General features: G+C 61.9%; 6 protein-coding genes across 6 annotated transcripts; 4 read left to right on the top strand and 2 right to left on the bottom strand.

Moving 5' to 3' along the window:
- Window positions 1-331: 331 nt before the first annotated feature.
- On the top strand, window positions 332-1,380 carry F751_5380 (Inhibitor of growth protein 5; the record flags this gene model as incomplete). Its single annotated transcript, XM_011402199.1, has 4 exons — window positions 332-365; window positions 483-760; window positions 875-958; window positions 1,369-1,380. 4 exons carry the CDS (start codon window positions 332-334, stop codon window positions 1,378-1,380), a joined length of 408 nt encoding a protein of 135 aa, XP_011400501.1.
- Window positions 1,381-1,781: 401 nt separating this feature from the next.
- F751_5379 (50S ribosomal protein L18) lies at window positions 1,782-2,200 on the bottom strand (the record flags this gene model as incomplete). Its single annotated transcript, XM_011402198.1, has 2 exons — window positions 1,782-1,923; window positions 2,019-2,200. 2 exons carry the CDS (start codon window positions 2,198-2,200, stop codon window positions 1,782-1,784), a joined length of 324 nt encoding a protein of 107 aa, XP_011400500.1.
- Window positions 2,201-2,657: 457 nt separating this feature from the next.
- On the bottom strand, window positions 2,658-9,784 carry F751_5378 (Ribosome biogenesis protein bms1; the record flags this gene model as incomplete). Its single annotated transcript, XM_011402197.1, has 14 exons — window positions 2,658-2,972; window positions 3,259-3,382; window positions 4,025-4,230; window positions 4,450-5,087; window positions 5,352-5,492; window positions 5,704-6,628; window positions 6,938-7,054; window positions 7,238-7,408; window positions 7,690-7,798; window positions 7,973-8,114; window positions 8,323-8,458; window positions 8,658-8,793; window positions 8,969-9,072; window positions 9,692-9,784. 14 exons carry the CDS (start codon window positions 9,782-9,784, stop codon window positions 2,658-2,660), a joined length of 3,357 nt encoding a protein of 1,118 aa, XP_011400499.1.
- A 676-nt stretch (window positions 9,785-10,460) lies between these two features.
- On the top strand, window positions 10,461-14,036 carry F751_5377 (U3 small nucleolar RNA-associated protein 25; the record flags this gene model as incomplete). The annotated part of the gene is made up of 7 exons (XM_011402196.1): window positions 10,461-11,083; window positions 11,247-11,578; window positions 11,784-11,932; window positions 12,180-12,612; window positions 12,864-13,254; window positions 13,476-13,647; window positions 13,830-14,036. 7 exons carry the CDS (start codon window positions 10,461-10,463, stop codon window positions 14,034-14,036), a joined length of 2,307 nt encoding a protein of 768 aa, XP_011400498.1.
- Window positions 14,037-14,929: 893 nt separating this feature from the next.
- Window positions 14,930-18,301, top strand: F751_5376 (putative sugar phosphate/phosphate translocator; the record flags this gene model as incomplete). Its single annotated transcript, XM_011402195.1, has 7 exons — window positions 14,930-15,003; window positions 16,118-16,180; window positions 16,517-17,076; window positions 17,348-17,445; window positions 17,589-17,714; window positions 17,940-18,067; window positions 18,238-18,301. The coding sequence occupies 7 exons, from the start codon at window positions 14,930-14,932 to the stop codon at window positions 18,299-18,301; spliced, it is 1,113 nt and encodes a 370-aa protein (XP_011400497.1).
- A 639-nt stretch (window positions 18,302-18,940) lies between these two features.
- F751_5375 (U4/U6 small nuclear ribonucleoprotein Prp31) lies at window positions 18,941-21,449 on the top strand (the record flags this gene model as incomplete). Its single annotated transcript, XM_011402194.1, has 6 exons — window positions 18,941-19,022; window positions 19,251-19,371; window positions 19,551-19,826; window positions 20,178-20,460; window positions 20,518-20,715; window positions 21,078-21,449. 6 exons carry the CDS (start codon window positions 18,941-18,943, stop codon window positions 21,447-21,449), a joined length of 1,332 nt encoding a protein of 443 aa, XP_011400496.1.
- Between the last annotated feature and the right edge of the window lie 173 nt (window positions 21,450-21,622).

Below are 21,622 nucleotides of genomic sequence, written 5' to 3'. Positions count from 1 at the left end.
CTGAGCAATACGCCCACGAAACAATGAGGGACTGTGCGCTAGCCATGATTCCCAAGCCGATGACTTATCAAGATGAAGTGCAGGAGAACGGCAGGACGGGAGGGGCTGTCTCCCCACTCATGCTTCCCGCCATTCTCGCGCCCAGTTGGGGGGTTTTCGAACGTGGATACGAGAAAATGGCAGCGAGTTGGTGGCTCCCTGAGTCAACAGCCCCTTCAAAGTTACTTCTGATCGATGCAAATGCTTGCATCGGGAAGAATTACAAGACACGAAGTGGAGCCTTGCACAATTCTGAAGTGAGACAAACACTCCCGGCCTTTCGACCGCGAGGATGAGCACAAACTACCTTCGATCCTTCATAGAAAGTGGGTCCCTGCCCTTTCTGCCTGGCTTCTTGGCTTTAGGGAGTGGAGATGCGCATCGTTGCGCAGCATCATCTTGTAGTTTCCTCACTAGACCTTCCACCAAATTTTCTCTCCCAGGTGTGTCTGATGTGCCTGCAGAACTGGAGCGATGGTTCCGGGGCATGCGGGAGCTGGACGAGCGGGCCCATGGCCTCCAGGTTCAGCTGGAGGCGGACTGCCAGCAGCAGCTGAGGCTGGCCGCCGAGCAACAGCAGCATGGGAACAAGCGAGCCAAGGGCGCTGGCGACATGGACGCTGGGCCCACACCTCCCTCTCAGCCCGGCAACGAGCCAGTTGATCTAGACCAGCGCATCGAGGACACAACAGCAGAGTTACTGAAGCTGTCGGCTGAGAAGGTCAGGCGTTCCTGCTGTCGTTATCTGGAGGTCTATGGCGGCGGTGCGCTGCCTCGCAGCGCTGTACTTTGTCGAGCTCTCCCCTGACCTCCTCTCTCCACTTCACCATGGCAGACAAATGCAGCGCAACAGATATATGACTACGTGGATCAACACATCCGCAAGCTTGACAAGGACCTGAAGACATTTGATGCAGGTGTTTGCGCGGGGAGGGGGGGAAGAGGATGATGTAAGTCTTGGGCATATGGTTGTGTTGGATGCCACAGTCTGGTGTGGACTTGACGTCCAACATCCTGGAATTGGGAACACACACGCTCAATCTTGCCCTCCCCCACTGATGAACTCACCCTGGCAGAGATTGCTGTCGAAAGGAGTAAACTGGGGCTTCCACCCATAGAGGTTGCTGGCACAGACGCAGAAGCCAAGCGATCGAGGAAAGATGGAGGAAGTGAGTCTACATTGCCTAAGTGGACATGTTGGTGGGCCAGGCTGGGGTGCTGATGGGCTTGCTGAGATGTTGAATGGCACAGAGAGAGATGCTTGCGCCACTGCGAGGCACGCTGGCTGCCGCACCACTTCCACTGATTCTCCGCCCCCCCTCCCAATAGCTCCCCATGTGATGACATCGGAGGAGCTGTACCAGGCAGCCCTTGCAGCGGCAGATGCCTCCGAGCCAACATACTGCTACTGCAAGCGTATATCGTTTGGGGAGATGATAGCCTGCGAGCACCCGGAGTGTCTGATCGAGTGGTTCCATTTTGAGTGTGTCGGCCTCACGGCCGAGAACCGGCCAAAGGGGAAGTGGTACTGCAAGGAATGCCGCAAGTTAATGGGCAAGAAATAGACTGTATGTGGTGTGCTCCCCCCGTGCTCGCCTGTTCCGTGTTGTACATGCGAGCAAGATGAACAGTACCATGGTTCAGAGCAATGGTAAAGCAGTAAAGAGCTTACAGCACAGATCATGTCCACTTTCCAGGCACCAGCCAGACGCACTGTCCCGCTGGCCTGCGAGGCTCGAGTGCTACATCATCTTGATCCCTGCTTCCTTGAGGCCGGTGACCAAGGCTGCGACCTTGCCGTGGAATCGTTGGCGGGGCTTGCGTTGCCAGCTCACGGTATCGATGCCGGCAGCCTGGGCCCGCTCCGCCAGGGTTTGCGCGACCCTGCGGAGACCAATGCATGCAGATTATGTCAGCTATGGGCAAATGTACGTTTAAGCGACAGCACAATGGCGTGCCTAGCCATTCCGTGAACCGACCTTGCGCAGGCTCCTTTGTCAGAGGTGGACTCCAGTCCCTCCTGCAGCCCCTTCTCGATGGTGGAGGCAGCCGCAGCCACGGTGTGCTTGTCTCCTGATACCTTCCAGATTTGCGCGTAGGCATACTTGTTGCTGAAGAAGAGCTGCAGCTGATACGGCCTGACTTTCTGCAGCCCCGCCATATCAACGAGGTGTGGCCCTTGCCACGGCCAGCGCTGACTGCAATCAAAATATAGACAACAATAAGTCTCAAACGTGGTTTTATGGTTGAGTGTCAACAGATTATGCACTCGCGCAACAGGCTTGTTCCCCAGACAGGGCCTTGCGATTGTGCAGGGACCCTGCTGTGCGTGCCTTCCCTTGCACAGCACCTCCTGCGGCTGATCTCCTGGTCCCTTCACCGCATGATTTTCCACACTCGACCATTCGTCAACCAGTTTCACCCTGGGGATGACACTCCTGGGTGAGCATTATTTCCTCGGCAGCTTGCCAGGATTTTGGGGGTGTCTGATTGACAAGGAGATATGCTCTTACAAAGGAGATGGGGGGCAGGAAAGGAGCTAGTGCTCAGCTCGTGACTGTAGCGCTTAGCCCCACTGGCAGCGCCTACCGCCCCCCGTCCTCCCACGCCATCGTCATCTAGTTTGCGCGTGCCTTCTTCGCCGCCCGTTTCTCCTGCTGGCCCTGTTCCACGTACCGCTTCTTCCGCTCCTCCTTGTTGAACTGCGCGCGCCACGCCTCCTCGGCCTCCCTGCGCTTGGCCAGCTGCTTGAGCTGCTTCTGCCGCGCCTCCCTGCGCACCCCCGCCTTGGCGTTCCGGATGGCATTCAGCTGGTTCAGCAGCGTCGCAGCCCGCTTCTCCTCCGGCTCCAGCACCACCGCCCGACGCTGCTCGAGGCTCTTGCGCTTGCGCGCCGCCTCCGTCTTGGGCTTGCTCTTGAATGGCAGGGCGGCCTGTGTGTGCAAAAAGGATGAGGTTGGTCTTTGAAGGCGCGCAGAGGTGGTTGTCCTGCCGAGCCTGTGCTTGCCTTGAGAGACCCGTTCCAGCTCGAGGGGCCATGTCACCAAAGTTGGATTCCAAACAAAGACGGAGCGCACCCCCCCACAGCAGCACATAGTGTGCATGGCAATCCGACGCACTCCCCTCCACCACGACCTTGACACCCTGCCTGCCTCGCAGCCCATTATTCCACAGCAAACAATCCAACGCCACCCCCCTCCTCTCTTCACAACCTCGCACCTGGAGGTTTTTGGGTATCTTGAGGGGGTTGAACACGCGCGGCTTGCGCTCGATGGCCCGGTACATTGAGTCCGACTCCCGCGGCGCACCCACCCCCTGCTCCCTGCGCAGGTCCGCCACCGTCCTCATCCCCACCCACGAGCCTGGTTCTGCGGCCCCGTGGCCCGCGCCCGCGCCCGCCCCCTCGGCCCCCTCGGCTGGAGCCTCGGCCCGGCTGCGGCCGCCTCATCGTCGCCGTCTTGGTAGTACCCCATGCCTCTGGACCCCAGCTTGAAGACCATGCCCGGGCGGGTGCCCTTGAAGGCCATGCAGGCCTCGAAGCGGCCGTGGTCCCTGGCCGCGACCTCGCCGCCCCGCGACCCCTGCGGCAGCATCGCGGCGGCCTCCCGCTCGGGCTCCTCCTCCCGCTTGCGGTTCTTGCTGGGCTTGGGCGCGCGCGGCGCCGGCGCTGCGCGCGGCTCCAGCAGGTTGGTGATGGGGTTGAAGAAGCGCGGGATGTCCACCGCCACCCAGGCCCTGCGGGATGTTCAGAGGGTGTGAGGTGGACGACGTCGTGGAACGGCTGAGGGCTTCACTTTCTTCTGATGCTGTTTCTCCCTTGGCGAACACCCCACCGCCTGGCACCCAGAAACGTCACTGGGCCAGCCCATGCCCGTCCCAAACGCAACAATAGTGCACTCCTGTTCCACGCCAAATGATTTCCCCCAGCCTGCTTAACGCCCAAAACAGCGGGCCCCTTCACAAATACAACGAAACCCTACTGCACCTGAGGAAGATCATGTCGCTCAGCAGTGGCTTGTCCTCGAAGGTGGCGCGGAAGGTGCCGTCCTTGGCGCCCTGCACCCCCGCCCGCAGCGCCTTCTTGATCGTACCGCGGATGCCAGACACCGTGCGGATGCCCGCGCCCTCGAATTTGGCCGCCTCCAGCTCGCTGTTGAACATGCCAGACACAAAGGCTGTGTGGCGCAGGATCTGGGCGGAGGTGGCGAGGGTGGGGGGGGTGAGATGATAGGAGACTGGCTGGGCGGAACAGATGCATGGTCCTGCCATCGCCGGGAGTACTGAGGGCATGCAGGGCTCTGGGTGCTGCTCGCTCATCCCCATTCTTGCTGCACCCTTCCCGTCCCCAACAACCTGTTCTCTCCCCCCAACAAAACCCATCCTCCTCCTCGCCTTGTGCGGCGTGCCGACCAGCTTCAGCTTCTTCACGATGCGCAGGGAGGCGTCGAGGGAGAGCACCACCCCCGTGGCGGCGATCCTCCAGCCTCGCCCCTCGCCATGCAGCTTCTGCACGGCCAGCACGCCTGTGCCCGGCGGCGCCAGCGGCCCCCACCACGCCGCCAGGCAGTGCGCATGCTCCGGGGTGTACTTGAGCATGCGGTGCCGCCCGTTGTTGTCCTGCATGCCGTACACGGGCAGCGCCTGGTAGCGGCGCCAGCCCACCGACACGACCAGTGGGTCGCGGTTCTTCAGGATGCGGGGGAACCAGCGGTGGCGCTTCAGTCGCACCTGCTGGCACCCCACGCCCTCCTCCCCGCCCCCCAGCCCGCCCACCAGCACGGGCGAGCGCGGGTCAAAGTGGCGCACCAGCTCGCAGGGCAGGCCCCGGAAGCGCAGGCGCACGTAGTCCCCGGGGCGGTGGCCCTCCATGGCGAGGCGCTGGTCGGGGCCCAGCGTGCTCAGCGCGGCGTCAGTGCGCGCCTGGCGCTCCGCCAGGTCCTTCTTCAGCGCGTCGTAGTAGGTCTCCCCCTCCTCCTCGACATCTTCCTTGGAGGTCTTGGAGGAGGCCTTGCCTCCGCCGGTGCCATCCTTGACGCCGCGGCTGCCGCCTGCGCGCAGGTGGATTTGTGCAGATTCTTAGAAGGTGGGTCTCAAGGTCAGTGCCAGGCACTGGACCGCTGGATGCATACAGAGCGTCCGATGGACAATTGTTCTGGCGAATCTCGCTTCCGATCCGACGCACAGTGAGATGACCCGCCTTCCACTAAGCCCAAGCCCACTGATCGACCGCAAGACCCAACAAGAGAGCGACCCAGGGCCCGCCGGTTGAGTTCACATCCCCCCCACTACACACAAACAACAAGCACCTGTACCTTGGTCATACTCTGCGTCAAAGGCAGCCTTCTTGGAGGCTCGCTTTGCGTCCAGCTCCTTCCTCTCCTCCTCCGCCGACAGCTTGATGGCGGCTGCTGCCGCACGGGTGGCAGGGTCTGCACTGCCCTCGAACCGGTCGCCTGTGTGTGGGGAGGAGGAGGGAGGGGGAGAGAGGTGTCAGCAATGTCATGGGTGAGTGGGTGTGGCCAGACACGTCGGTGTCTGGCCGCAGTGCAGACGCTGCAGGGCCTGCTTCGAGGCGGCTGCAACCTGATGATCAAGACAGGGCTCCACCACCCTCAGTGCAGGGCCCCCAGGCCCCAAACATGCACGCAGGCAGGCGCGCGGCACCTGTCTCGACGTCCTCAAAGTCGCCGTACACCTCCTCCTCCTCGCTCCCGGGGTCCTCGTCCGCGCCAGCTCCGCCGTCACGGGGCCGGGCGGCGGAGCGCTCCTCCGCGGCGGCCCAATCACCCGTCACGAAGCGGTTGCGCAGGCCCTCCACAGCCGCGTCGTCGGCCCAGGCGGCAAGCGTCGCATCCCAGGCGGCCCAGGCGCGGCTGCAATCCTCCAGGCCCGAGGGAGGGCCCTGCATGCCCCGCACGGCCTCCCGCGGTCGGAACAAATCGCCATCATCGTCCTCGTCTCCATCACTGCTAGGCGCCTCGAGCTCAGCACGCGGAAGCCGCTGGGAAGCCGGCGGGCCCACCGCCCGCTCGCCGTACACCGCGGCGTGCAGGTTGGCGGCGCGGTGGCTGAACAGGGCGGCCGCTCGCTCCAGCATGGCCGCCTTCCACCGCGCAGCCGCGCCCAGCCCCTCCTCGTCCTCGTCGCCATCGTCGTCCTCGCCGCCGCCCTCCTCGTCGGAGGTCGTCTCGGAGCCAGACTCCGGGTCGGAGCCCTCTTCATCGTCCTCCAAAGCACCTCTGCTCCTTGGTGCCGTCCCGGGCTCGTCGTCGCTGTCACTCCCAGAGTTCTCATCGCTTGAGTTCTCCCCTGACCCAGCCCGGGGCTCCAGGGTCGTGCTGAAGACGGCGCGGCGCCTGTGGCGCCCATCTGCAGCCAGCACCACCTCCTGGCCTGGCAGGGAATCCCGCTGGTGGGGCTCGCCCTCCTCGTCGCTGTCGCTGCCGCCCTCACTCTCGTCGTCGCTGCTGCCACTGCCCCCTGTGGAGGCAGCCTCGTCTCCAGACTCGTCCGCAGACTCGTCCTCGTTTTCCTCCTCATCGCTGGAGGCTGCGCCGTCGGCCGGCAGCGGCTTGGCGCCCTTGAACACCTGTTGATGGAGATGTTGTGAGCGGGATGTGTTGAGATGGCGCGGGTCTGGCTGGAATGGGGGTGGCATAAGTCTGTGCTGGGGTGAGCCCCTGCACCCTACTGCCAACAGAAATACGCATGGTAGCCAATGCTGTTGATGCGATGCAAGGCAAGTCGTGTTGCCCCCATTCTTTGAGCTGCTGGGCAACTGCCATACACACACTCAAACCCTCACAAATTTGGGCAGAGGGATCTCACACAGCATCCTCTTAACAGCTTCCTCACACATGCCCACAACCACTCCCCTCGGCTGCACACACGGACACACCTGGATTTCAGCCCCCTGAAGCTGCTCGTCGATGCCGTGGCGCGTGGAAGCCAGCTCCCTGATCATGGTCTCGCCATCTGCCCGGCCGTTGGCAGCCCCAGCGGCACTGTACTGGACCTGTGGAATGACCGGGCATGAGCGGTCTGGTCAGCATGAGGAGCGAGTGCCATCCATTCTGTGCTTCATGTGCCTCATGAGACTGTGCAGGGACGCTGCGCAAGGAGCTTGCAACAGACACCTCAATGAAATGCCACGCCCACCTCCCCTCAAAAATTTACCCCGCAACACATGCCTCCCCACCTTCCAGTCAGGAATATCGATATACATTGCATCGGCATCATACAGCAGCCCGCCGACGTCGCTCATAGGGGCATACAGCAGACGATCCTTCTCGCTCAGGCTCCTGCGCTTGCCGGACTGGGAGGTCGCTGGGAGCGGGCAGGGGTCTGGCAGCGGAGTCAACTCCTCAATCTGGGGGTGTGAAATAGATGGATGGGTGGGTGGAGGGTTGGGGGGGTGTACAAACGGCGGGGTGCCGTGACCTTTCATGGGGGAGCTTCAGGTTGTTGAGATCGCATGCACGACAGTGCAGGAGCTAATAGACTGGCCGGAGGAAGCCATGGACAAACCGCACTCCGATAACCCTGCAATTGCAAAGCAGTTCATGCCAGGCTGGGAACACAGCCCTGCCATTTCCCTCCCCTTCCCTTCTCATGGCTTGCCTGATAGTCGCCCACGCCTGCCAGGTGCACCCGGCTCCCGGCCCTCCAATTTGTGCCGCGGACGTAGCCATACAGGGTGACGTCCCTGTCTGCTTTGGGATCCGCCTTGATGCTGGCGGGATCTGTCACGTCCTCAAACCTGTAGCAGGAAGATTGGAAGAATGTGTCCGGCAGCAGGTGGGAGAGGAGAGGCCTGAAGAAACAGCCTGCCCAGGGCTTGTGTACTCGCGGGGGATGCCCAACAGTACCAGTTTCTGCCACCCTTTTTGGCCCCCGCCTCCTCAGCCGCTGCCAAAACACATGCTGTGCTCACCTGTCGGCCACGAGGAAGGGGTGCTCCATTCGCCAGGACAGGGGCCGGAACTTCATCACCGAGATGAAGCGCGCCAGGTTGAGGATCTCCCTCTTCAGGTACTTGCCATGCCTCATCCCCGACAGATAGAAGAGCTTGGCCCCTGCGCCATTTGAAAAGTGGGAGACGGGGAATGTGTGAGGGTAGGGGTCCGACAGGATTCCCCCACCGCGGGGGGAAATTGGAACTGGGCAGCAGGCATCAAGTGCAAAGGACAATCGGTTGGACACCGAGAGTCCTCCAATCCCCTCAGGTACATCGTGCAGTACAGCCCTTTGCAGCTCCGCAGTGGGCCGGCCCAGCTGCCACACATCCGCTCTGCATGCCTTGGTAGATCTCCGACCAGAAGCGGTGCTTGAGGGACTTCTTTGTCTTCTTCAGGGCCTTGGTGTCCTTGTAGCCATCCAGGTGCGTCAGCACCCCCATGACCTTAGGAAAGCCATGCACCTGGGGATCACAGAACAGGCAGTGTGGTGATGATGCGCAGGAGCTCAAGAACTGGAACGTGACAATACGAGCCAGCTCCTCGTGTCAGACCAGCGGGGTTGCCCAGCGGGCCTGGGGCCTGGGAGCTCGGCGCTCCATATAAACTGGTTCCCTGCCTGCAATGCAATATCTGCCCATGTACTCTCTGCTCAGGGCCCACCTGGAGCATGTTGAGGAACTCAAAGGTCTCCATCTCAAAGCCAAAGGCGCCATCGACCAGCAGGAGGACCAGGTCAGCGTACTTGGATGCATCGATGGTGGCCGACAGGTCCTGTGGGCACTCGATGAAGGTCAGCCTGTGGGGAGCAGCCAGGGAGAATGAGGGATGAGGTGGGGCTGGTTGGCCGGGTGTGCAGCACTCTGGTACCCAGCGCTTCCCAGGACCTAGACGGAGAGTGAAAGGGTCGAACAGGGTGCACAATGCAGGTAGGAGGGCAAGGCAGGCAACCGACCAAACATAACATCACCCACCTCCTGGCTTTCCCAGCCACCAAAGTGATGGGTCCCTTGACGTCCTTGACATCCTGCCGCGTCCAGTGCTTGATGAGGGCCTTGATGAGGGTGGTCTTGCCCACCTGGTGTGATTGCAGAAAGGTAATAAGTTTGAGGTTGGCTCATGCCACTGAGATCATACAGACCCTGTTAAACGCAGGCGCTGAGAGCATGCCCATTTCTCAAAGTTAAGTCCTCCTCTACCCAAAAATGAAATAGTGTTGATAACATACCCCAGGGGGCCCATGTACGAGCACAGTGAAGGGAGGAGGCTCAGATGGGGTCTTCTCCACAGCAGGCACTGCACGAGGTTTTGGGTCGGATCTTGATATGCTGCTCCCTGTTGCACGCCTGAGGGTAGAAATATCATCTGTTCCTTCTGCACATGAATCCTCTTTGCACATATAGCGGCTCCTCACCATGCATGCGCTTCTGGTCTCGGTCGGCTGTGCGGGCCTGCTGGATCTTTGCCCGGCCCCGAGAGGCAAAAACAAAGGCCTTGGGATTCTTCTTGCGTTCCTGTGTACAGAATTAATACAAGAACATAGTCAAGGCATACCTACGAGGCCGGACAACAGCACAGGCCAGTGAACTCTTTTGCCATGGTGCAGGGAGTGCTCCTGACATCCTCTCAGCCAGCACCGACTCTCATCGTGTGCCACCCAGACGACGCCAATGACTTCCGGGTAGGACGAGACTTACCTTGTCATCGACCCCCTTCTTCTTGTTCACGGCCTTCTTCCTCTTCTGCGCCTTGGTGCCTGACTGTTTCTTGCGGTGCGTCTTCTCCGCCATGGCGATCTCTACCAGGCCCCTCGCGCTTAGTAAGCCTCAAGTAAATCCGATGCTTGGTGAACGCTGGCGACTGTCTTCGACTGGATGAAGGGGTTTTGCCCTCCCTCTCACACCAGGAGAGCAACGCACGCGGACATGTTGTCGTCCCTGCTCCTGTGGGCGATGGTCCAGAACGAAAATAGGCGTACTCCGTCACGCTTTACTATACTTTATATTCAATTCATCCTGTCTAACTACGCGCCCACCTCCATATACTGTGCCATGCATGCAGAGACGATCGCCAGCCTGGGCGCCCTCAGCAACTCGAGCCACGCCGGCGCGCGCGCGCACGGCGGAGCTCGAGCGAGGACATAGGCAAGGAGTGGCACTGCATGGAATGTCAGCTGGCTAGGCATGCGAACATATAAGAATTCTCTGTCAGTCCATCATACGTGCTGGGCATCCTCCCGCACCTTGGCAAAGAGAATTGCCATCTCGTGTATAGGGATTTCCGTACGCCTTACGGCCATGATGCACGAACTCTGAGTCTCCCACGGCCCCACTGGTGCGCTGAAGGATGCATTTTGACGTAAAGTATGTATGAGGTTGCGCACAGTGTAATGTATCGATAATTTTAGCTTCCTTGATGCTGAGCGACCCGGCCCTCTCCTGCACTCCTTCCCATTGCAGAGTTGTCATGGGCTTGGCAGACGTTCTGCAGCACCGCCTGCGTCGAAGCAGACCAGAGGTGTCCCTTCCGGTGTTCCCGACCCAGAACACACGCACAGCCGCCCGAAAGCGGCGGAAACTGCTGCGCGAGCAGAAGGCTGCTGGCCTCGCAGTCCCCCAGAAAGTGCGGCAGGAGTCTGATGACGATGAAGAGGAGGGGGGTGCCCTGGACGCCGACGACATCGGCGGGGCGTACAAGACCCTGGTATCTCTTTTAGCAGACGATGATAGCGAGAGCGATGTGGGGCCCAGCTCGCAAGAGGACGACAGCGAGGAGCCTGCATCCGACGAGGAGCTGGACTCTGACACTGATGCCACGAGTGAAGAGGATCTTGCCGCCGAAGCCAGTCGTGAGAAGCTCACCAATGGTTCGGTCGCAACATCCAAGGGTGTTACGGCGGAAGCCCTTGATGACGACACAGCTGAGCCAGCAGATGCGCAGACCTCCGCCAGCGAGGACGAGAGCGAGGATGGGGCGGCGGAGGAGTCACCAGCTCCCGACCCAGACTCGAGGACTGCGAATGGGAAGCGGGATGGAGGTTCTACGTTCGAGACTTTGGCTACCGACACGGTCCAGCTCCACCTTGAGAGGTGTGGATGTGTGGTGGCCTGTCAGGGGATGCAGGGCCTGGAAAATAAACCGTCCATCCTGGGCACTCCACGCCAGGTGGAGGTTTGAGGATGGACCCAGAGCCAGCGTGCTCCTTGCCTCCGAGTCACGCATCATCACATGCACATGCCTTCGTAAAACCAGGGTCCTGACCGAGGATGAGGTGGCGTCGCTGGCTCCGGGGTCTCGGCCCCTGCACCCTGCCCCCAAGGCCGTGCAGTCCGAGGTCGGCCGCATTTGGCCCGAGGCGCAGCTGCTCGCGAGCGACGACGTCCGGCTCCCGGTCTTCCCTCCCTCGACCAGCCTGGCGAGCTACGGCATCAAGGAGCGGCTGGTGACCCGCTGGCGCACGGTGCAGGGCGCGACAGCCGGTGCCGAGCTGGCCAGCGGGTGCCAGGCGGGCCTCTTTGCCCTCCTCTCCTCCCAGGCAGACATTCTGCACTTGGCCCGCCCCTACCCGACCTCAGCCGACCCAGGTACCGGCAGGGGGTTAGTCCCTTGCCTTGCGGTGCCCGGGGTGCATCGACCAGGTCCAGAGGGTTTGGTGACATACGTCTCCACTGCACCCCGCTCGTTGCCCCTGAATCGCCCCAGGACATGCCCGGTCAGTGCATGCAGAGACTCCAGTCCGCTGCGAGACCATCACCCCTCGAGCCCCTCAATCCCCTCTTCACCCTGCAGCTGTGCCGGACCCGGAGCTGGACGCGATCCTGCTGCACATCCTGCAACACTGCGCCTCCAACGCCGACCGCATCCGGAAGAACAATGAGCGCCTGAAGACCAATCCCGAGCTGGACCCTCCGCGGGATCAAGGCTTCACACGTCCCACGGTGTGCAGGGGTGGGGTGGGTGTCCTGGCAGGTCTTCCAGCTTACCCGCCCGGTGTGTTGGTTGTGTATACTCTTCAGCGGGTTGTATCATGTGGCAGGCCTTCTGGAGCATACGGACATAACGAGTATGCTGCTCATGGGTACATCACCTGGCTGCACTCATGGGTCTTTTCCCTGCACCCCACCCCGAGTCTCACTCCCCTTGTTAAACCCCACCCCACACCCACCCACCCACAAAAACCTCCAGGTACTGCTGCTGCTGCCCATGCGCAACATGGCGCTGCGGGCGGTGCAGCGCTTGGCCGAGCTGGCGCTGGCGGGGGCGCCGACAGACAGCGTGCAGCACCGCGCGCGCCTGCAGGAGGAGTTCGAGGTGGAGGAGGGTTTCGCCGCGCCGCAGGCGGCGGCGCTGGCGCGCAAGCCGCCGGAGCACCGCGCGCTCTTCTCCGGCAATACCGACGACCACTTCCGCCTGGGCGTCCGGCTCATGCGCGGGACGGTGAAGCTGTACGCCGACTTCCACACCGCCGACGTGATCGTGGCCAGCCCCCTGGCGCTGGCCACCAAGCTGACCGACCCGGCAGACAGGGAGGGCGCCGACTTCCTCTCCTCCCTGGAGCTGGTGGTCATGGACCGTGCCGACGTGGTGCTCATGCAGAACTGGGAGCACGCCGTCACAGGTCTGTGCTTTTGTTTGGGGGTGGGTGGCCAGGGGTAGGGTAGTGATGATGGGTGGTGAGGAGGATTGCCAAGCACTGTTTGAGGTGGTGTGCATGCACCTTGGAGGAGTTGTCTCCCTGAGACGTATACCGCCTGGCACATTGTGTCGGTCTCAGCACCTCAACCACCTTCCTGCCACCTGCACCCGCCTCCCTTGGTGCTCCCTCCTCGTCACCGTCCCCCATCCACTCTTTCCTCCACACACACGCAGTCTTCAAGGCGCTGAATGCGGCGCCCAGGCAGCAGCACGACGTGGACATTATGCGGGTGCGGGAGTGGCAGCTGGCGGGGCGCGCGCGGCACTACCGCCAGACCGTAGTGCTGAGCAGCCTCGCCGCGCCGGAGATGGGGGCGCTGATGCGGCGCTGCGCCGCCTGCCACGCAGGCGCGCTGCGCCTGGAGGCGCGGGGGGCGGGCGGGGTGCTGGCCCGTGTTCTGCCACAGCTGCGCCAGGAGTTTGAGCGCCTGCCGCGCTGCGCGCCGGCCGAGGAGCCGGACCTGCGCTTCCAGCACTTCAAGGAGTCGGTGTGGCCGCGCGTCAAGGAGAACGGGCGGGGCGGGGGGCAGCTCATCTACGTGCCCGCCTACTTTGACTTTGTCAGGTGTGGGAGCTGTGTGTATACTGGGGCAGAGGGGAAGGGGTGGGGCGGTTTTCAAGTGGTCGGCAAGGGGGGAGTGACGAAGAATTATGTGAAGGACGTAATATGGGCATTGCCCACTGTTCGTCCGATACCAAGCACCCTCCTGGGCTCGTGCCTCCTCCAAACCTCGACGCACCCCACTCCCCACTCCCCACTCCCCAAATCCATCCATCGCTGCACAGGGTGCGCAACTTTTTGCGAGCTGAGGACGCCTCCCTTTTGCTCCTGTCAGAATACACCGACAGCGGGGATGCGGCGCGCGCCCGCGCCTACTTTAGGCAGGGCCGGCGTAAGATCCTGCTCTACACCGAGCGAGCCCAGTTCTACAACCGGGGGAGGACACCCGGCATCCAGGTGAGGGTGGTAGTGGAGGGGGGCACGGTACCTCGTGAGCAGATGGGGCCGCCAGGGTACGCATAGTTTGGAGTGTGTCCAAAGTGCCACATGCGCCGACCAGTACCTGGCATGGAAGTGCAACAACCCCATCCCCTACACCCTGCCATGCCTTCACACAGCCAGCCTCCCCTGCCACGCAGGATGCGGTGTTCTACCAGCTGCCCACCCACCCCCAGTTCTATGAGGAGATCTTGAACCAGGTGCAGGAGAGCGAGGCGGGCGGCCTGCCCACCATTACCGTCCTCTTCTCTGCGCTGGACGCACTGCGTCTCGAGCGCGTCGTCGGCAGGCAACGGGCGGCACGCATGCTGAAGCCCTCTTCAAACTCTACCTTCCTGTTCTGTTAATATGGGTGGGGCACCGACTCCGGACACCGGCAAACATCAAGGGGCCATACGGGATTTGTAGAGGGTACACGGTGAATCTCGCATGGGCACCGACCACGGTTGAAATGTATTGTGCACGATACACGAGGGGCGCTTCACAAAACTGCTGGCTGCATGGGATGGAGAATGGGCTGGGGCAGGAGCCACAGGTCAAGCACGCTCAAGTCTCATGTTGTGGTGTGGTTTGACCGTACAACAATACTGGGGTCCTCCATCACTCCAGGTCCCTCAGTCGCTGTACATCATCCTTCGAGAGGCTTTTGGGGCCATCCAGATCCTCTGGTGCAACATCATCGGGGCTGTCTGGCTTTGGGACGTCTGGGCGAGGGTGCTCCTGCGCGACCAAGGAAGAAGAGAGGTGCACACAGCAGGCTGACATGGAGATGAAATGCATTTACAAGTGTGTGCCCTGCAGCGTCCCTGAGCTACACTGCCTCAAGCCATCCTCTTCCATGCACGCACCCCCTTGCCAGTGGGGAAGTTGCTGGAATGAGTATTGGCATCAGCATCTGGGTTATGTGTTGAGGCAGTGGATGTGTCATCGACGTCGGTGAATCCCGGGGATCACAAAACAACTTAGAAGATCGAGAAGCTTTCGTTACCCAGATTCCTCCCCGAAGTTGAGACTCCACGAAACCCTTCGCCCATCACCTGGGAGGTCATCACCGCTGCCCGTCTCCTCCCTGCTAGGGGACAGATGTACTGCACCTTTGGCTCGACATGAACGAAGAACGTGGGGTCCATGACCTCACTCCACGCGATGCTGCATCACCCACATCATGGAGATACCAGTTGTATCCTCTCCAGTATGTGCGCACCCGCTACTCGAAACGTGTCGGCGGAACTGGGAGACAATGGAGGGACCGGTCTCTAGCGAGCGGACGACGACCCTCGTCACTGTGGTGGTAGTCATCATCATCGAATATAGGTATCAGAGGGAGTTGCTATGCAGTGCAACCGGCGCGGGTAATTCCCTCACCCGGTGCGCAGGCGGGGTTGGTGGATTGGACGACTGTGCTCGGCTTCCGCTCAGATTCAGTAGTCGGGGGAGGGACTGGGGTGGGCAGGGTCAGGAAGCCATAGGGAAAGGTTTCAGCATGGAATACAAGGCGGAGATACAAGCTTGGAAAATCTTCCACAATAGTGTCTCAAGTGAACAAGACGTGGAACGATCGATGATCGGCATCTCATAGACCGGGCAAGGAGCGCTTACTACAGACAAGTGCAGAAGATCACACCATCAGCCCTTGGCAACTCTCATGCAAGGTTATCAGCGCGGCTTCTGCGCGGTTGGAGGTCCAAAAAAGCATGCAAACGATCCATTGTGTGCGAAGCAGTGCAGATCCCATTCTAAGAACCCTAGGTAGCAGCAGCCCAACGCTTTGGGCGGTATGTACCCTTGAGTAATCGACGACTGAGTTGTACATATTGCACATTGACCCCTAGGAGTGCTGAAGTAATCCATGAGGGGACATCATCTCGCATTTGGACAGATTGAAGAGTGTGCCTGAGAAGTCGCCTCCCGCTCCGCGAAATGCGTGAGTTGCGCATCGTCATCCTCAACCACCTGAAGCTGAGCACCGCAGGATCAGCGCTACCACCTTCTGCCATTGTCCGCAGACAACCCAGACGAAAAAGAGAACTCGATGCATTGGGCTAAATCACAAGTCCTTCCGAAATAGAACCTCGTCGCCCGCCTTACCCTCTGTGCTCGGAAGCTATGCCCTACTCCGGATCAGAGCACGCCGGGCCATCTGGGCATTGAATCCACCTTGGAGACAGTCATTCCTTGACAGTACACCTAGATCATACTCCAGGTATCTGCTGTCCCCGGCCCGGCGCCTGGGCCATGTCCCGCACCGCGACGGGAGTGGTTATAGCAGGATGGTGAGTGAGGGGTGGTGCCGCTGCATCCCGCATCCAAGCACCCTGAATCTCCTTTTGCCGATGCGTGCGGCATCCGCGTGGCCTCTCGTCCCACTCTCTGTCATTGCGCATGTGTTTGGACACTCAGCCCTTCCTCCACCCCTGCATGCTCCCAGGTACTTTTCCAACATCGGCGTCATCCTCCTCAACAAGTATCTGCTCAGCATATTCAATTTCAGGTCTGTTTGTGCCATTGCTTTCGTAGGATGAGCTCTGCACGGTCACCGGTGTCATCAGCTGGGCAGGGTGCTTGTGTACCCCCATCTGTGATGAAGGCTCTGCACACCTCTGCACGACCCTGTGCATGCCTGCAGCCCAGCACATACAATTGCGAATTGTGGCACATAATATATATGACACAGAAGTCAGAAGGCTTCCTCTGATGATGGTCTGCGTCACGCAATCCACCATCCTTGTCCCCACTGCGTCTCTGCGACTCCCTCCAAGGCCAACACTTTTTGACCCCCTCCTCCAATCACCCCCCCCCGCCCCGCCCTTCCACCACACCCCTCCAGGTACCCCATTTTCTTGACACTGTGCCACATGGTGGCCTGCAGCCTGCTGGGCGGCGCACTGGCCGCCAGCCGCCTCATCCCCGTGCAGCCCATCGCCTCCCGGCCCCAGATGGCCAAGATCACGCTGCTGGCCGCCATCTTCTGCTTCACCGTCGTGCTGGGCAACGTCAGCCTGAAAACCATCCCTGTGTCCTTCAACCAGGCCATCGGCGCGACCACGCCCGCCTTCACCGCTGCGCTGAGCGTGCTCATGCTGAGTCAGCGTGAGCCGCGCGCGGTCTACCTCTCCCTCGTCCCGGTGGTGGTGGGCATCGTGATCGCGTCGGGCGCGGAGCCAAGCTTTGAGATCGTGGGCTTCCTGGCTTGCGTCACCGCCACCGCCGGCCGCGCGCTCAAGTCTGTGCTGCAGAGCATCATGCTGGACGACCTCGCCGACCGCATGGACTCCATGAGCCTCCTACTGTACATGGCCCCCATCGCCGTTGTGCTCCTCGTCCCCGTCACGGCCACGGCAGAGGCGGGGGCCCTGCAGGCAGCGCTCGTCATGGGCAGGCAGCCAGGTGGGGGGGATTGGTTGGGGGTGAAATGGGGAGGAAATGGGGGGTGGAGGTGGAATTCGTGTGGCAATGTAGGGGTTGACCTTTTGTGAGGAGTGCCACCCTGCCATTCGGCATCATGAGAAAACTACAAAATGGCTCGCTTGCTGGCTGTGCATGTCCCATGCCATCACATTCTTCTCATCGGCCTGCATGCATTTGAGCACCATGCCAATGCACAACCCTTGCGCACGAACCCAAACCATCTTCCGGTTTCCTCCATCTCTCCGTGCAGGCTTCTGGATGCTGCTCATCCTGAACAGCGGGATGGCGTACTTTGTCAACCTCACCAACTTCCTGGTCACAAAGTACACCTCGGCGCTCACGCTTCAGGTGGGAGGGGAGGGTGATCCCCAGTGGCCCACTGCTGCGTGGTACTGGGGATGACGTGCGCTGGGTGGCGGAGCAAAGTCCTGCCGATGCCTCGTCCCTTTTCCGCACCCCAGAGGCGTGATGTCTCCCTGCCCCCACCCCAGGTGCTGGGGAACGCCAAGGGCGTGGTGGCCGTCGTCACCTCCGTCCTCTACTTCCAGAACCCCGTGAACGCCATGAGTGCGCTGGGCTACACCATCACCGTGGCCGGGGTCGTGGCCTACTCTCAGGTGTAGGAATGGAGGATGTGCGGGGAGAAGGCGTGCGGTGTGTGTGGTGGGGTGGGGGGGGGGTACGTGGGAGTGGGCGCCGAGGGTGGTGGGAGTGGTGTAGGCAGAGAGGTACCGCCATGGGCAGCTTTGAGGCGCGGTGTCGTAGGATGGTGGCATCACACGATGCCCCTCACACACTCCCAGAGGGCAATCCCTCACCCTTTGTCCCCCTCACCTGGACAGGCCAAGAAGCGCACACGGAAGGTGGCGTCCGTGCCAAAGCATGCTGCGCAGGAGCATGCGGTGCAGATCAAGATCGACGTGCATGCGGAGTCTGAGAGCCCTACATCCAGGCTGCAGAGGACGCAAGGGTGAGCTGGGCAAGGGGGGTGGAGGTTGGGACCGGCCCGAGTGCGAGCAGGCGCTGCGGGGTTTTGCCAGCCCTTGCCGGGTACAGTCACGGTCCAGCCTCCACATCATTGCCACCTAAAAGGCCATGCCCGCCCAACTGCAACCTCCTTCCAACCATGCGCGCATGCAGGGTGGGAGCGAGGGACGCCTCCATCCCGGTCCTGCTCGTACACCAGACGCCCAAGGACATGTGACTTGCGCTCACTGGCGGAGTGAGGACCCTGCGTGCCATGGCGAGCCTGCACGCCGGCCCCTGGAAACCCTGGCTGCGAAATCAACCAGCTGCATACAGGGCGTGCCACGTCCTGAGGGGCACCTTCTGCCTGCACACGCTGCAAGCCTTCCCGTTGCTGGAGTCGTCGGTGAACAGCCCTCGCGGTGGCTGTCGCTCGCTGCCGCACCCTTCTACCCCCTTTACCTAGCGGCAACTGCCTCACCCTTTTTGTCCCCATCGCTACAAGCTTCACCACAACCCTAGAGATCATCTCATCGCATGAATGTCTTGGACTGCCCGCGAGTTGTCATGTTCAGCGTTCTGTCCCAGCTGGGCAGCCAGCCAGGCCACACTCTCTAGAGGTGAAGCTGAGATAATTCCCTCCGGGCGCGAGATCGTGCACAAGAGTAAACACGGGCATCACGTCGTCCTCCAGCATCCCTGACGAAACATTAGTGCATTCTGCGATACATGCATGCCATACTACACCAGTGAATACCGACATTGGGGATCTCCTGGGCGTTGAGCTTCGGCAAGGGAGGAGTCTGCGACTTCTCGTAAATACCAACGAAGGGAGACTTGTCGCCGGATCTGAGCGGGACCATAGAACCTTTTGGGGATGGCGACGGGGGCTGCAACGCTCGCAGAGTCGTTCCTGGCGGACCTGGATGACCTGTCGGACGAGGAGCCGGAGGACGTGGGTGCGCCTCAAGAGCAGGGCGATGGCGAGGAGGCGGTGAGAGGGCGTCGTAGTCCTGGATCATCGGGTTGATTGCGTAAAATCCATGCATGCCGGGTCGCATGCCCTGGTCGTGAGCGACGGCATGATCACCCAAGGCCGTGCGAACCCCCCCCCCCCCTCCCCCCCCTCCAGATGCCGGATGTCGAGAACCTGCACTACGACGACCTCTCCGCCGTGGCCACCCTAGTGACCACCGAGCGATACCAGTGCATCTTGGAGGCCACTCGCCAGGCCCTGGCTGATGATGAGGCCGGGACCAGCGAGCAGCAGGCCTGGTCCGGCCCCACCGAGGACGACCCCACCTACAAGTGAGCGAGTGCGCGGGTGATTGGTGTTGCGTGCTGGGGACCAGATACTGTGCCGGACTCTTCGTCCCAAGGGTGTGACCCGTTCCCTTTTCGCCATGACATTCTCTCAGTGGCCCCAAGTTCCAGACATGCACCCTCCTCTTCCCCTGCGCCCACCAACCCCCCTCCCCAAAACACAGGTTGCTGGTCCAGTGCAACCAGCTGTCGGTGGACGTGGACGCGGAGATCGCGGCGGTGTACAACTTCCTGCGGGACCACTACCGCCCCAAGTTCCCGGAGCTCGAGTCCCTGGTGCAAAACCCGCTGGACTACGCGGCGGTGGTGGCGGCCATCGGGAACGAGCTGGACGTGACCGCCGTGGACCTCGACGCACTGCTGCCCCCCGCCACCGTCATGGTGGTCACCGTCACCGCCACCACCACGGCAGGCAAAGCACTGAGCGAGGAGGAGCTCAGGTGGGGAAAAGGGGAATGCTGTGATGAGTCGCGGGAAGATTGTTTGGGTGTGGGTGTGTGGTAGTGGGGGGGAAAAGGGGGTTTGTACGGCCCCGGGGAGTAGCATTCGGGTGGAGATCCGGAGCGTGCCATGTTGTAGGAGAGAGGAGAACAGGCTCTGCACACCTGTGAGGCAACCTGGGTGACAGCGCTGGGCGCCGCTGTCTGGGTGCTGGGACGGGGGCCCGCGCGTCAGCCAGTCCCCTGGGCTTCCCTGTGGCATCCTCGACACGGTCGATCAAAATCTCATGTCATGCTCTCCCCCCCTCCCCCCACCCACCACCCACCAAAAAACAAATCCCCCCTCACCAGGCGGGTGGAGGAGGCGTGCGCGATGATCAGCCGGCTGGCGGCGGACAAGGCGCTGATGCTGCGCCTGGTGCAGCTGCGCATGGACCGCATCGCGCCCAACCTGTCGGCGGCGGTGGGCACCGAGATCGCGGCGCAGTGCATGGGCCTGGCCGGGGGCCTGCTGGCACTGGCCGCCATGCCCGCCTGCAACCTGCTGGTCCTGGGGGCCAAGCGCCGCACGCTGGCCGGGTTCTCCTCCACCGCCGCCGCGTCGCACCAGGGCTTCGTCCACGGCTCCGCGCTGGTGCAGGGCACGCCGCCCGCGCTGCGCCCCCGCGCCGCGCGCCTCGTGGCCGCCAAGTGCGCGCTGCTGGCGCGCATGGACGCGTACGGGCAGGACCCGTCGGGGGCGCGGGGACGCGCGGCACGCGAGGACATGGCCAAGAAGATCGAGAAGTGGCAGGAGCCGCCGCCCGCCAAGCAGACCAAGGTGCTGCCCGCGCCGGACGCCAACGAGCAGCGGCGGCGGCGCGGCGGGAAGCGGTACCGCAAGGAGAAGGTGGAGGGGGGCGGGGGGTGGGGTGGGAGTGGCGCACCTTTCATTAGGGGTGGGGGGAGGGGAGGGCAGGCTTATTTAGGCACGGAAGTTGGAGGGTCTGAAGGGCGCGGGGAGCTGGACAGGGCGATGTAGCGCTCTGTGCGCCTCATTGGCATGCCTTTGGGGCCGGTGGGGGCCCCGGCATGCAGTTTGGCCTGAACATACATCAGGAGGACGTGTCTGTGCCTGTTCGCCGGTTGGTTTCCTCTGCCGCATCCGTTGCTGGGATCACCCACTATCCCCTTGCCATGCATCGACCATCGTAACAACATGCTCCCACTCCCCCCCCCCTCCATCATTTTCCCAACCCCGCACCCGCACAGGAGCGTTACGGGCTGACGGAGCTGAAGAAGCAGGCCAACCGCATGGCCTTCAACCAGGCGGAGGACGAGTTCTACGACGGCGAGGACACCATCGGCCTGGGCGTGATTGGAAAGGACGGCAGCGGGCGTCTGCGCAACGTGGCCATCCAGCAGCGGCAGAAGCTGTCCGCCAAGAGCGCCAAGAAGTTTGCGGCGCGGAGCTACGGCTCCTCCGGCGCCGCCAGCGGCCTGTCCTCCTCCCTGGCCTTCACCCCCATCCAGGGCATCGAGCTGGCCAACCCGCTGCAGGGCCAGGCGGCCGCGGACCGCATGCGGGACGGCACCGACAGCTACTTCTCGGAGTATTCGGGCTTCAAGTCGGGGAGGAAGTGACGCGGCGATGCGCTTCCCGTCTGAAGCCGGAGGGGCACGGGGCCGGCCGCCGCCGGTGCATGTTACGCCGAGCAAGGAGCGCGTCGGCTGCGCCATGCATGCACGGGCGTTGCCATACCATGCTATTGAGTATCCTCTTCTGTACATCTCTCTCGCCTGAGGCACGCTCCATG

The sequence above is a fragment of the Auxenochlorella protothecoides genome (assembly GCF_000733215.1).
Source record: "Auxenochlorella protothecoides strain 0710 unplaced genomic scaffold scaffold62, whole genome shotgun sequence".
Taxonomy (NCBI): Eukaryota; Viridiplantae; Chlorophyta; class Trebouxiophyceae; order Chlorellales; family Chlorellaceae; genus Auxenochlorella; species Auxenochlorella protothecoides.
This window is presented reverse-complemented; position numbering and strand designations above follow the sequence as displayed.